Source organism: Vulpes lagopus, chromosome 4 (genome assembly GCF_018345385.1).
Source record: "Vulpes lagopus strain Blue_001 chromosome 4, ASM1834538v1, whole genome shotgun sequence".
NCBI lineage: Eukaryota > Metazoa > Chordata > Mammalia > Carnivora > Canidae > Vulpes > Vulpes lagopus.
In genome coordinates this window covers 30141241-30155111 of record NC_054827.1, presented here as the reverse complement: position 1 = coordinate 30155111, position 13871 = coordinate 30141241, and the positions used below count along the sequence as shown (strand labels likewise).

Sequence of the window (13871 nt, the reverse complement as noted above, 5' to 3'; positions counted from 1 at the left end):
ACAGTGATGATTCTTACATAACTGACCGATTTCCAAACAGAGTTCCCAACGACTGCCACCCTCCCTGGAGAGTCGTGAACGCTGCAGGATCCTCACCCAACGGTGATGTCAGAAGGCACAGCAGTGCACTCATGGAGGTCCGAAGAGCGGGTGACAGGCGCTGTCAGACATATCTACCCAGGGAGCCCCCTTTTGGAAGGGTATGCACATTCTCCCTTTCCTTCCCCATCCTGCCCTCCTCTCTCTCAGCCTTCTTCTGCCATTCTGCCCCCCTTCAGCAAAAATACAGATGTCGGTGGTAATAACGACTATGTGACCTATTGCATGCTAGAAGAGCTATAAATACTGGTGTGTGGATATGGGTAGCATCTGACTCATGATTCCAAGGTAACTCAAGTGTTTGGAATTGGGATGCCTCCTCGCATTATGATGATGCGTTAAATGCTTGTCAGGGCCCCACAAGAGCCCATTAACCCACGATGTAGCTGGAACACACTCCATATCCATCCTATGATACAAAATGTACAAAACACAGCTTTCCTCCACTCTCAGCTCCGAATTGTTGTTTTAAACCATCCTGCAGTCCTGGCTGCTCCTGGCAATGGCCCTCTATTTAAAATCAGCCAGGCTGGCTCTGAAATTTATTCCTAATAACGTACACATGGTTAAAATAAAAAGGTCATATGATACCAATGGGAGAATGAGAAGTGCACTGAGTTAGAGGGTCCCCCCCAGATGTCATGTCCACACAGACATCTGCAAATCAGGATTTTGAGGGGTAGATGGTGCCTGTAGCACACTGCTGACACTCAAGTTAGAGTCCTGGGAGCACAGAGGCAGTCGCGAATGGGAGTGACACATTCACCTGTGCACTTAGCACCCTGCTGCCTGTCACCCTGCTCTGGACACCAGAGCACACTCTGGAAGGAACAAGAAGGTGCAAAAGAAGATCAAAAATCTTTCTGTTTCACATTAAATGAAAATCTAAAAATAAGCATTTTCCTTTCTAATCATTTCCTATCATGCATGGAATGTTCACTTTAATTTTCAAGTCCGTTTACTTCATTTCTGTGAACCACTTGAGCTTTGAATAGTGTCCACCCAGCATGCTTTCTGTCTAAACATGCAAGTGTGTGTGTTTTTTCATTTCCCTTTATTTTCTCATTCCTTTGTCCTTCCAATTGCAAAATCCCACAGCAATTTTAGCAAAAAAATATGATGCAAAGGCTCTTTCTTTCCCCCTCCCCCCCTGTTTAAATCTCTACTTCTCAGTGAATAAACAAACCATAGCTCTGAGGACAGTTTCCTAGCTTCCTACAGAAGAGTCACAACTGAACTATCTACTGCTCACCTCAGGCCTACGTTTATAAAACTCATTCTACTAAGCATTCCTGGTACTTCCTAGCTTGCCTCTACCCCTAATATTGCCTTCCTAACTATATTACTCATCTATCAGAACATCTTTTAAGAGTGAATGAAAGATTTAGGAAGGTTTCTCTATTACCACCATAGGTCATCACTGACAACCATATTCTAATAGCATGGTAGGAGTTCTAGAAAACATGCAAGGAGCAAAAACCACAGTGACTCTGGATTTTAGACTCCCACTGGGAAGGAGACCTGTGGCTTCATCACTTTTTATATGCCCCATGCCGGCACAATGCCTACAGCACAATAAATGCTCAGTGAATGTCTGTTCCATTACTAAAGAAAGACTGATAAGTACAAACATCAGTGACACTTGGCTCTAGGGGCTGATCTCCTTCTCTGTGGGCTTTTTCACATGGCTCTGCCTGTTACAGCTCAGGTTGATTCATGACCCAGTGTGCATATCACAGTGTCCAAGGTGACTGAGGACACAAAGGATGCCACCTGTGTCATCTGAGGTCACCAAAATTCAGACAACAGACCAAATCCTACTCAGGCTACCTCGTAAGAGCTTTGTGTCACCAACCAAGTAGACGAGAGACAATTTCCTCTTCCAAATTATTTCCTCCACAATTTCTTCATCATCTTTGGCAAATGGGTTCAGACAGCAAGAAAACCACACACAGGCTCTTTTACCTCACTCAGGATCACACAGAACTCGGTTCCCCTTCTTGGGTCCCGGGCCTTACCTCAGCAGCAGGGACACCCTCAGGCGGTCGGCAGTGTAGCACTATCATGCCTTCGATGGGAACCTCCCTTCCCTGTGGATCTTGTTCAAAGTTTTTCCGTAGATCTGCAATTAAAACAAAAACAAAAACAAAAAAAGAAGAGTGTGAGAGTGTGAGGTCCACGTGACAACTTGCTCTAGGGCCAGTATTATTCACATTGGTTCCAGATGCAATAAGTTAGGGAGCTTAAAAAAAAAAAAAGAAAAAGATAGCGAGCTTCATGTCACAAACTAGATAAATACAGAAAAGTCACTGGGTTTCAGGAATTACAGAAGAAGACAATCATTTTCCCAAGTATTCACGAGCGCATGTGAAATAAACCTGCACAGAACTTCCTAACACTGTATCCTGCCGTGAAGGATGAAAGATTTAGTGGGAGAGCAGAAAGAAAACCAACAAACAACTCATCATTTCCTGAGTCTGTGCCAGCATAATCTGCTTAGCATCTGATGAAACACTTGGCCTGATAAATTGCTATGCACAGCTATTATGCAGTTGAGATGCACGTGAATTTTTTTATTATTATTAACGAAAGAATGCCTTATTAATCTGTAACCTCTGCCTTTTCCTTAACCCTCTAGAGGGCTCTAGAAGATGGTAATAGAGTGAGATTACCTATTAGGCTTTTATGTGTAACCAGGGAGAATAGGGCAACATTCAACCACAACAAAATCTATAACTCATCCAACCAAACATATAATTAAAAAATACAACGCCCTCCAGTCAAACAGTGATGCTGGGTATCTGCATAGTGCCCTTCATGGAAGGCTCGAGGCACTTTGCAAACAAGCTGCACTATTAACCTTTTACACATGGAAGGGTGATGTTTGGAGAGGTTAATTGGCTTGCCAGTGGTCACGGAGATCATCAATGCAGCGAGGGGGAAAAATTCCCTGAGCATCCTGACATCCAGGCTCTGCTGGCTCACCAGCCAAACTTTCTTTGGGAAAAGGACACACAGATAGTTCAGAGAGAACAAGCTTCGCTGCGTGGCTTTCCACTTGAGTGGATGCTTCAAGAACCAGAGTGGGAGTTGGCCTCTGCTTCTTTTGAGGTGTCACAACAACACTGATAATTTTACAGCACAGGCTTCACTCTTGCTGTCACTTGAAATCCTGGGATAGTAGAGCAAAGATAGCTTTACAAGTCTTTCTCGATGTAAATGATTCCCCCTCCCTCCCAGACAATGCATTTTTCTTCAATTGAGTATCTCAAATTACAGGCTGTGGATTTATTGATTTAATTTTCTTTAGTGCTTACAATAACATGAAATATGTTCTCTGTAAAGAGCAGAGCTCCAGAATCAGTTACATCTTTACAAATTGTATAAATACATTAAACTTGCTTTTAGCAAGTCAGAAACACTGAATGAATAACAAGCAGAGCAATCCATGTATTCACTTTCTTCTGAATTCTACTCTTAATGTTTTCCCTCCCAGAGGCAACTGATGTCTTTTGTCACTAGTGCTATATATTCAGGGATCTTGATGAGTATATATGAGGCAAAAGATCTTAGAAGGACTTGCATAGCAGACAGGGGGCAGGATCCTTCTTCTCATTTCTCTGCTGTCCCCTAAATCGTAAAGCTAGCTCCCTTCTTTCAAGATCCATAAGCCTCCAGAGCCCTTAGGATTTGGAATTTCTGACTGCAAATGTGATGAGGGTTACCTGACCTAGGATAAAACTGTGAGTGAGGAACTGTGAGTAAATATCAGAATGAAAACTCTCCCACTTCCTGCACAATTTGGCCACAGGGTTTCCTTTGCTCTCCCACAAGGAATCTGTAAGTCAAAAAAAAAATCCCTCCTCCATAGGATTCATTTATTCATTGGGACCGTATTGAAATTAATCTAGCATACAGTGTGAGTGACTCTAACACGAGTTTTGCCAACATTCACTTTGCTGATGGAAAGGGTTGAGTTTTCGTGGCCAATTTTGTTTGGTTTGTTCACCATTTTGTTTTCCTTGATTGTTTTGTTTCCTAAATGAAGCCTCGCTTCATGCTGCTAAATAATGGTTGCAGCTTTGACAGCACCAAATAATCTGTATTCAACCAGATGAAGCACAGAAAACGGATGGTAGGAATCTCTATTCTATCTTTCATTCCTATTCCCTTTCTTTGCTCAGGAGAAATGGAAAAGGTAGCAAAATGCATAATTTATGGTTAGTTCTGCACTCCACTATGTTAATACAGTGGCAGGTGAAAAGAAAACTAGAGTGAAATCATTTTCCCCCTCCATTCCCAACTGCTCAATGAAATAGGTTTATAAAAAAGGAAACCCTGTATTGACACCTTTCTGATATAGGAAAAAAAATATTGTCAAGAAATTTTGAGAAAGTTCTAGTAGATCATATCCAGCCAGGGACCTGACTGACCTCATGCTCTTCCCCATTGACATTGGAAATCACTGGAATGGTTCTGACAAGAATCATGTTAAAACTCCTTAGTGGGGATCCCTGGGTGGCGCAGCGGTTTGGCGCCTGCCTTTGGCCCAGGGCGTGATCCTGGAGACCCGGGATCGAGTCCCACTTTGGGCTCCCTGCATGGAGCCTGCTTCTCTCTCTGCCTCTCTCTGTCTCTGTGTCCCTCATGGGTGGATAAATAAAATCTTAAAAAAAAAAAAACAAAACAAAAACTCCTCAGTATGTAAATACAAAGACGAAAGATTAATCGGCAATGGAGCGGGAGGTCAGGGAAGAAGTATGCTGTCATGTATTAAGATCCAACTCCTAAAAGTCAGCTGACCATGCACCAGATACCACACCAAGGGAGAAACACAATTATCACCGCATCTTGGCCTATACCAGAGGCTCATGGTGGGAACTCTGGCATTTCTGATTCCCAAGGGGGGCAAACAGACCAGAAAAATTCCAGATAGCTACTAAATGTAATGAAAACCATGGAAATAAACTCTTAGACACAGAGTTATATGCATCCAGTTCTACCTCTGATTCTCACCATAGGTCCACCCAGCCTAATTAAGTTTCTGAATTGGCAAAACTAAATAAGTACTTTTATCGCCTATGTTAGTTCCAAGGCTTGAAAAATTCACATAGGAACCCATGCAACTTCCAATAGTAGAGAAAACATCCCCCGCCATATAAAAAGAATTCTTCTACAAATAAAGGAGGCAAACCATAGAACTGAGATTAAGTGGCTTCCTCTAAGACAAGAAACAAGAGGCATTTTTGGATAGCTTCTAATTTAAGCTCTTTAAATTCAAAAGGAAATAGCAACTGAGAATCTAGAGTAGGGAGTTATAAATAGGATAACATCTGAGATCAAGAAAACTGCCACTATGCAGGAGGGAAAAAAACGCAACATAAGTGCTGAGTTAGAAATACACATATCATGAAGACTGTAAACAGCATCCTGAATATTGCAGAAAATTAAACTAAGGGAGGATCCAGGCAGGATCCAGGCAGGAAAATTAAAAAGACAAAGGGGGAAAAAGTTGGAGTAATAGAGCTGTGAGACACTGGGTGCTGGCACCTCTGGAACGTGGAAGAAGGACCCAGATCTCTGAAGAAAGACTGACCATCAGCCTGGTGCTGACTTCTGTGTGGCCTAACAAAGCTGGTTCTGGAAGTACCTTAGAAAAATAATAACCTAGAAACCAGAAGCAACTGCCACTTCTAGGATGAAGAAACTCTCAGGGGTGGAGGTGGGGGTGGGAGTGGTGATACTGACCTAGAAAGAAAATTAACAAGAAGTAGTTTTTCTCCCTCTTGCACCTGTCAGTCACCAGTCCCCTCTGGCACCTACCACTGGTGGAAACTTACAGGGAGCCAGTGTCTAGCAAAGAAGTCTCCATCCACAGATTTACAAACTATAGACCAGTGGTTTTAGAGGCAAGAAATAATAGCTTTGTAATGAACAAAACCCATTTTAAGAAAGTTCCTCTAGCAGGACTCTTATGATTGCTTGCTGCCTATCTGCTTTCCTCACGAGATCGTCAGTTCTATGAAGGGGGGGATTTATTTTTGACATGGCCACCCACATGTTGCAATGCCCATATTCCCATATTCCCAATACTTAACATCTGATATAGGCCATGTGTTTATGTTGAGGGATGCCTGGGTGGTTCAGCAGTTAAGCATCTGCCTTCAGCTCAGGGAGTGATCCTGGAGTCCCAGGATCAAGTTCCACATCAGGCTCCCTGCATGAAGCCTCCTTCTGCTATGTCTCTGCCTCTGTCTCTTTCTCTCTCTCTCTCTCTCTCTCTCTGTCTCTCATGAATAAATAAATAAAATCTTAAAAAAATTGAAATAAATAAATATATGTTGAATGAAAGAGCTAAGAGAAAAATGATAAAATGGCAATACATTTTCCAGGAAGATAAAATAAATAACAAAAGATAACATTGAGATAGAGAAATATAGCATTAAATACAATAGGAATTTCAAAAGGAAACAACAAGCTGAAAGAAAACACATAATAATCTGCTTAATAATGATAATAATTCTTTAAATTGTAAAAAAGTCTCGAGTTTGTAAAAGAGCTCACTGGATACGTGCAAAATAGTCTTAAAAATAAAAAAAGAAAGATCCTAAATACATCATAGTTGAAATTTTGAATTTTAACAAAATTAAGAAAATCATAAACATAACTTTATAATTATCTTTGGAGTAAATAAACAAACAACTAGCAACATTATAGACTAGAAGAATTAACATTGTTAGCATTTCTATACTATCCAAAACCATCAATAGATTCAGTGCAACCCCTATAAAAGTTCCAATGGCATTTTTCACAGAAATAGAAAAAACAATCCTAAAATCACATGGAATCACAAAAGACATTGATAAGCCAAAGCAATTTTGAAAAGAAAAAAAAGAACAAAGAACAAAGCTAGAAACATCACACTTTTCTGATTTCAAATTATACTACAAAGCTATAGTAATCAGAACAATATAGTATCAGCACAGAAAGGGATACACAGCAAAGGAAAAGAATTGAGAGCCCAGAAATAAAACCTCACATATACAGATAATTAATATTTGACAAAGAAGCCAATTATACTAAATAAGGAAAGAATATCTCTTCAATAACAGGTAGCAGGAAAATCGGATAACCGCATGCAAAAGAATTAAATTGGACTACTACCTTTTAACATTCACAAAAATTAACTCAAAATGGTTTAAGAGTTTGGAGCGCCTGGGTAGCTCAGTCTGTTAAGTGCCTGCATTCTGCTCAGGTCATGATCTCAGGGTCCTGGGATGAGGCCCCATGTCAGGCTCCCTGCTCAGCAGGGAGTCTGCTTCTCCCCTCCCTCTGCTGCTCACCACCACTCATGCTCCCTCATGCGCCCTCTGTCTCTCAAATAAATAAATAAAATCTTTTTTTTTAAAAGAAATGGATTAAAGACTTAAATGTATGACCTGAAACCATAACTAAAAGAAAACCTAGGAGAAAAGCTTCTTGACAAGGGCCTTGACAACAACTCTTTGAATATGACAACAAAAACACAAGCAATAACAGCAAAAACAATACTGTATCAAATTAAAAAAAATTTGTCCAGTGAAAGAAATGATCAACAAAGTAAAAAGGCAACTTACTGAATGGTAGGAACTATCTGCAAACCATATGTCTGATAAGGGGCTAATTTCCAAAATATACAAAGAATCCATTCGACTCAAAAACAAAACAATAAACAGTCCACTTAAAAAAACGGGCAAAGGACTCAGATAAACATTTTTCCAAAAAAAGGCATTCAAATGGCCAACAGTCATGTGAAAAGGTGCTCAACAGCATTAATAATCAGATAAATGAAAATCAAATCCACAGTGAAATATCACTTCACTCTTGTTAGAACTGCTGTCACCCAGAAGACAAGAGATAAGTGTTGACAAGAATTTGGAGAAAAGGGAACCCTCGTGCACTGTTGGTGGGAATGTAAATTGGCACAGCCACTGTAGAAAACAATACAGAGCTTGCTCAAAAAATTAAACACAGAATTACCATAGCCTGCAGCAATCCTATTCCTGTATGTGTGTGTGTGTGTGTGTGTGTGTGTGTATACATATATACAGGGCCTTCTGAGGAGGAGGCAGGGGGATGGGTTCCAGGCAACCAACCATCTCCCACACTCGCAGCACAGGCCGGAGTGGGTGCCATGCCCACCCCTACCTTGGAATACGGTCTAGAGCCACCTGGGATAGCCTTCAAAGAAAGGGCCTGTGCACAGGGCTCTGAGGGATTTCCAAGCAAAGTGCCCAGCACCACCCTCAGGGGGTGAGGGGAAGGCCTTGACTCCACAGCTGTGCTGCCCACACCTTGGGTGGGGTGTGCACCCCAAGCCCGAGCCATGGGAAGACACCAAAGGCCCTCCCAGCAGATCTGGTCACACTTCTCTGCTTTAAGCCTTAGCCAACTAGTGACAAGTAAAACCGGATAATACCCATGTGTTTTGGAACATTTATGTAAGATTGTCATATGAAATGCATTTGGGAACACAATAAAACTTTTAACTAAAAAAAAATATATGTATATATATATGTATATATATATTCATATATATATGAAAAAGAAATAAAATAACTATCTTGAAATGATGTTGACACCCTATGCTCATTGCAACATTACTCACAAAAACATGGAAACAACGTAAGTGTATATCAACAGATGAATGGATGGAGTTGTGAGTATATATACAGACACACAATGGAGTGCTATTCTGCCTTAGAAAAGAAAAAAAAGGTCCAGCCATTTGTGACTACACAGATGGACCTCAAGGGAGGCATTACACTAAGACAAATACTGTATAATTTGGAATACAAAAAAGCTGAAATCAAAAACAAGGAATAGATCAGTGGTTGTCAGGGGCTGGGGAGTGAGGAAATGAAAGATAGAGGTCAAAGGGTCCAACTTCCTGTTACAAGATGAGTAAGTTCTGGGGCCCTAACATACAACATGGTAAATATAGTTAACAGTGCCATACTGGACACTTGAAAATTACTGAGAGAACAATTTTAAATGTTCTTACAAAAAAAAAAGAAAGAAAGAAAGAAAGAAAGAAAGAAAGAAAGAAAGAAAGAAGAGAAAAAGAAGGGAAAGAAGAAAGAAAGAAAGAAAGAAAGAAAGAAAGAAGAAAGAAAGAAAGAAAGAAAGAAAGAAAGAAAGAAAAGAAAGAAAGAAAGAAAGAAAGAAGAAAGAAAAGAAAAGAAAAGAAAAGAAAGAAAAAAGAAAAGAAAAGAAAAGAAAAAAAGAAAAGAAAAGAAAAGAAAAGAAAAGAAAAGAAAAGAAAAGAAAAGAAAAGAAAAAAGAAAAGGAGGGAGGGAAATGTAGCTATGGGAGGTGATGGATATGTTAACTAACCTTATTGTGGTAATCATTCCACAATAATAACATATATCAAATCATAATAAATCAAAAGTTATGTAATGTAATTTGTCAGCTGTATCTCAATAAAGCTACATAAATGATTGTTTTTAAAAGAAGTAACTGGCAAACAAAAATCAGGCTATGACTAAAACTTTTTCCTATATTAGCATATACCAGAGTATAATTAATCATATCTTGGGGGAGGGGCAAGATGGCGGAGGAGTAGGGTCTCCAGGTCACCTGTCCTCAACAAATTACCTAGAAAACCATCCAATCATCCTGAAAACCTACGAATTCGGCCTGAGATTTAAAGAGAGACCAGCTGGAACGCTACAGTGAGAAGAGTTCGCGCTTCTATCAAGGTAGGAAGACGGGGAAAAAGAAATAAAGACACAAAAGGCCTCCAAGGGGGAGGGGCCCCGCGAGGAGCCGGGCTGAGGCCGGGGCGAGTGTCCCCAGGACAGGAGAGCCCCGGCCCGGAGGAGCAGGAGCTGCACCGACCTTCCCCGCGGAAAGGGGCTCCCCGGGAATTGGAGCAGGATCCCCAGAAAGGCGGGGACGCCCTCGGGCTCCCTGGGACAGTAACAGAGGAACTGCGCCCCGGAGAGTGCGCCGAGCTCCCTAAGGGCTGCAGCGCTCGGCGGGACCCGGAGCAGCTCGGAGGGGCTCGGGCGGCGGCTCCGCGGAGGGGGCTGCGGGGCTCCGAGAGCAGCTCAGCGGCGGCGGCTCGGGCGGAGGAAGAAGCTCCGCGCGGAGGGGGCTGCGCGGCTCCGGGAACAGCTGGAGGGGCTCGGGCGGCGGCTCCGCGGAGGGGGCTGCGCGGCTCCGGGAACAGCTCAGCGGCGGCGGCTCGGGCGGAGGAAGAAGCTCCGCGCGGAGGGGGCTGCGCGGCTCCGGGAACAGCTGGAGGGGCTCGGGCGGCGGCTCCGCGGAGGGGGCTGCGCGGCTCCGGGAACAGCTCAGCGGCGGCGGCTCGCGCAGAGGAAGAAGCTCCGCGCGGAGGGGGCTGCGCGGCTCCGGGAACAGCTCGGAGAGGCTCGGGCGGCGGCTCCGCGGAGGGGGCTGCGGGGCGGGAGCGCGAATCCAACAGCGCAGGCCCCGGAGCACAGGGCGCCGGGACACAGCCCAGGATCCGGCCTCCCCCGGGACAGGCAGAGGCCGGGAGGGCCCAGGACAGCAAGGACGCTCCTGCCTGGAACTGAGCAGATCAGCGGCCCCGCCCCGGAGCCCCCAGGCCCTGCAGAAGGAGAGCCCCGGAGCTACTGCGGGGGCTGGATCCAGGGTCCCAGAGCTGCCCCCGCCACTGTGGCTTCCTCCCGGGGCCTCACGGGGTCAACAACCCCCACCGAGCCCTGCACCAGGCAGGGGCAGAGCAGCTCCCCCAAGTGCCAACACCTGAGAATCAGCACAGCAGGCCCCTCCCCCAGAAGACCAGCGAGACGGACCAGTTCCAAGGGAAGTCAAGGGACTTAAACTACACAGAATCGGAAGATACTCCCCCGTGGTTTTTTTTGTTTTTTGTTTTTTTGTTTTTGTTTTTGTTTTTTTTTGTTTTTTTTTTTTGTTTTGTTTTGTGCTTTTTTTTCTCTTTCTTCTTGATTTCTGATTGCTTCCCCCACCCCCCCTTTTTTCTTTTTTCTCCTTTCTTTCTTTTTCTTTCTTTTTCTTCTCTTTTTCCCCTATTTTTTTCTTCTTTCTCTTTTTTCTTTTTCTCTTTTCTTTCCTTCTCTCTCTTTTTCTCCTTTTCCCAATACAACTTGTTTTTTAGCCACTCTGCACTGAGCAAAATGACTAGAAGGAAAACCCCTCAAAAAAAAGAATCAGAAACAGCCCACTCTCCCACAGAGTTACAAAATATGGATTACAATTCAATGTCAGAAAGCCAATTCAGAAGCACTATTTTACAGCTACTGGTGGCTCTAGAAAAAACCATAAAGGACTCAAGAGACTTCATGACTGCAGAATTTAGATCTAATCAGGCAGAAATTAAAAATCAATTAAATGAGATGCAATCCAAGCTAGAAGTCCTAACGACGAGGCTTGACGAGGTGGAAGAACGAGTGAGTGACATAGAAGACAAGTTGATGGCAAAGAGGGAAACTGAGGAAAAAAGAGACAGGCAATTAAAAGACCATGAGGATAGATTAAGGGAAATAAATGACAGCCTGAGGAAGAAAAACCTACGTTTAATTGGGGTTCCCGAGGGCGCGGAAAGGGACAGAGGGCCAGAATATGTATTTGAACAAATCCTAGCTGAAAACTTTCCGAATCTGGGAAGGGAAACAGGCATTCAGATCCAGGAAATAGAGAGATCCCCCCCTAAAATCAACAAAAACCGTTCAACACCTCGACATTTAATAGTGAAGCTTGCAAATTCCAAAGATAAGGAGAAGATCCTTAAAGCAGCAAGAGAAAAAAAGTCCCTGACTTTTATGGGGAGGAATATTAGGGTAACAGCAGACCTCTCCACAGAGACCTGGCAGGCCAGAAAGGGCTGGCAGGATATATTCAGGGTCCTAAATGAAAAGAACATGCAACCAAGAATACTTTACCCCGCAAGGCTTTCATTCAAAATGGAAGGAGAGATAAAGAGCTTCCAAGACAGGCAGGAACTGAAAGAATATGTAACCTCCAAACCAGCTCTGCAAGAAATTTTAAGGGGGACTCTTAAAATTCCCCTTTAAGAAGAAGTTCAGTGGAACAATCCACAAAAACAAGGACTGAATAGATATGATGACACTAAACTCATATCTATCAATAGTAACTCTGAATGTGAACGGGCTTAATGACCCCATCAAAAGGCGCAGGGTTTCAGACTGGATAAAAAAGCAGGACCCATCTATTTGCTGTCTACAAGAGACTCATTTTAGACAGAAGGACACCTACAACCTGAAAATAAAAGGTTGGAGAACCATTTACCATTCAAATGGTCCTCAAAAGAAAGCAGGGGTTGCCATCCTTATATCAGATAAATTAAAATTTACCCCGAAGACTATAGTGAGAGATGAAGAGGGACACTATCTCATACTCAAAGGATCTATCCAACAAGAGGACTTAACACTCCTCAATATATATGCCCCGAATGTGGGAGCTGCCAAATATTTAAACCAATTAATAACCAAACTCAAGAAATATCTTGATAATAATACACTTATACTTGGTGACTTCAATCTAGCTCTTTCTACCCTGGATAGGTCTTCTAAGCACAACATCTCCAAAGAAACGAGAGCTTTAAATGATACACTGGACCAGATGGATTTCACAGATATCTACAGAACTTTACATCCAAACTCAACTGAATACACATTCTTCTCAAGTGCACATGGAACTTTCTCCAGAATAGACCACATACTGGGTCACAAATCGGGTCTGAACCGATACCAAAAGATCGGGATAGTCCCCTGTATATTCTCAGACCATAATGCCTTGAAATTAGAACTTAATCACAACAAGAAATATGGAAGGACCACAAACACGTGGAGGTTAAGGACCATCCTGCTAAAAGATGAAAAGGTCAACCAGGAAATTAAGGAAGAATTAAAAAGATTCATGGAAACTAATGAAAATGAAGATACAACCGTTCAAAATCTTTGGGATGCAGCAAAAGCAGTCCTGAGGGGGAAATACATCGCAATACAAGCATACATTCAAAAACTGGAAAGATCTCAAATTCAAAAGCTCACCTTACACATAAAGGAACTAGAGAAAAAGCAACAAATAGACCCCACCCCCAGCAGAAGAAGAGAGTTAATTAAAATTCGAGCAGAACTCAATGATATCGAGACCAAAAGAACTGTGGAACAGATCAACAGAACCAGGAGTTGGTTCTTTGAAAGAATTAATAAGATAGATAAACCATTAGCCAACCTTATTAAAAAGAAGAGAGAGAAGACTCAAATTAATAAAATCATGAATGAGAAAGGGGACATCACTACCAACACCAAGGAAATACAAACGATTTTAAAAACATATTATGAACAGCTGTACGCCAATAAATTAGGAAATCTAGAAGAAATGGACGCATTCCTGGAAAGCCACAAACTACCAAAACTGGAGCAGGAAGAAATAGAAAACCTGAACAGGCCAATAACCAGGGAGGAAATTGAAGCAGTCATCAAAAACCTCCCAAGACACAAGAGTCCAGGGCCAGATGGCTTCCCAGGGGAATTCTATCAAACGTTTAAAGAAGAAATCATACCTATTCTACTAAAGCTGTTTGGAAAGATAGAAAGAGATGGAGTACTTCCAAATTCGTTCTATGAGGCCAGCATCACCTTAATTCCGAAACCAGACAAAGACCCCACCAAAAAGGAGAATTACAGACCAATATCCCTGATGAACATGGATGCAAAAATTCTCAACAAGATACTAGCCAATAGGATCCAACAACA

The 13871-nt window shown here is 42.5% G+C and overlaps 1 protein-coding gene across 1 annotated transcript in view; it reads right to left on the bottom strand.

Annotated features, from left to right (window-relative positions):
- Window positions 1-13871, bottom strand: part of UNC5D (unc-5 netrin receptor D) — a 540317-nt gene that overhangs the window by 184985 nt on the left and 341461 nt on the right. The window contains exon 4 of the mRNA XM_041751170.1: window positions 2118-2221. Coding sequence (XP_041607104.1) covers window positions 2118-2221 — 104 coding nt within the window. The remainder of the gene's footprint in view (window positions 1-2117; window positions 2222-13871) is intronic.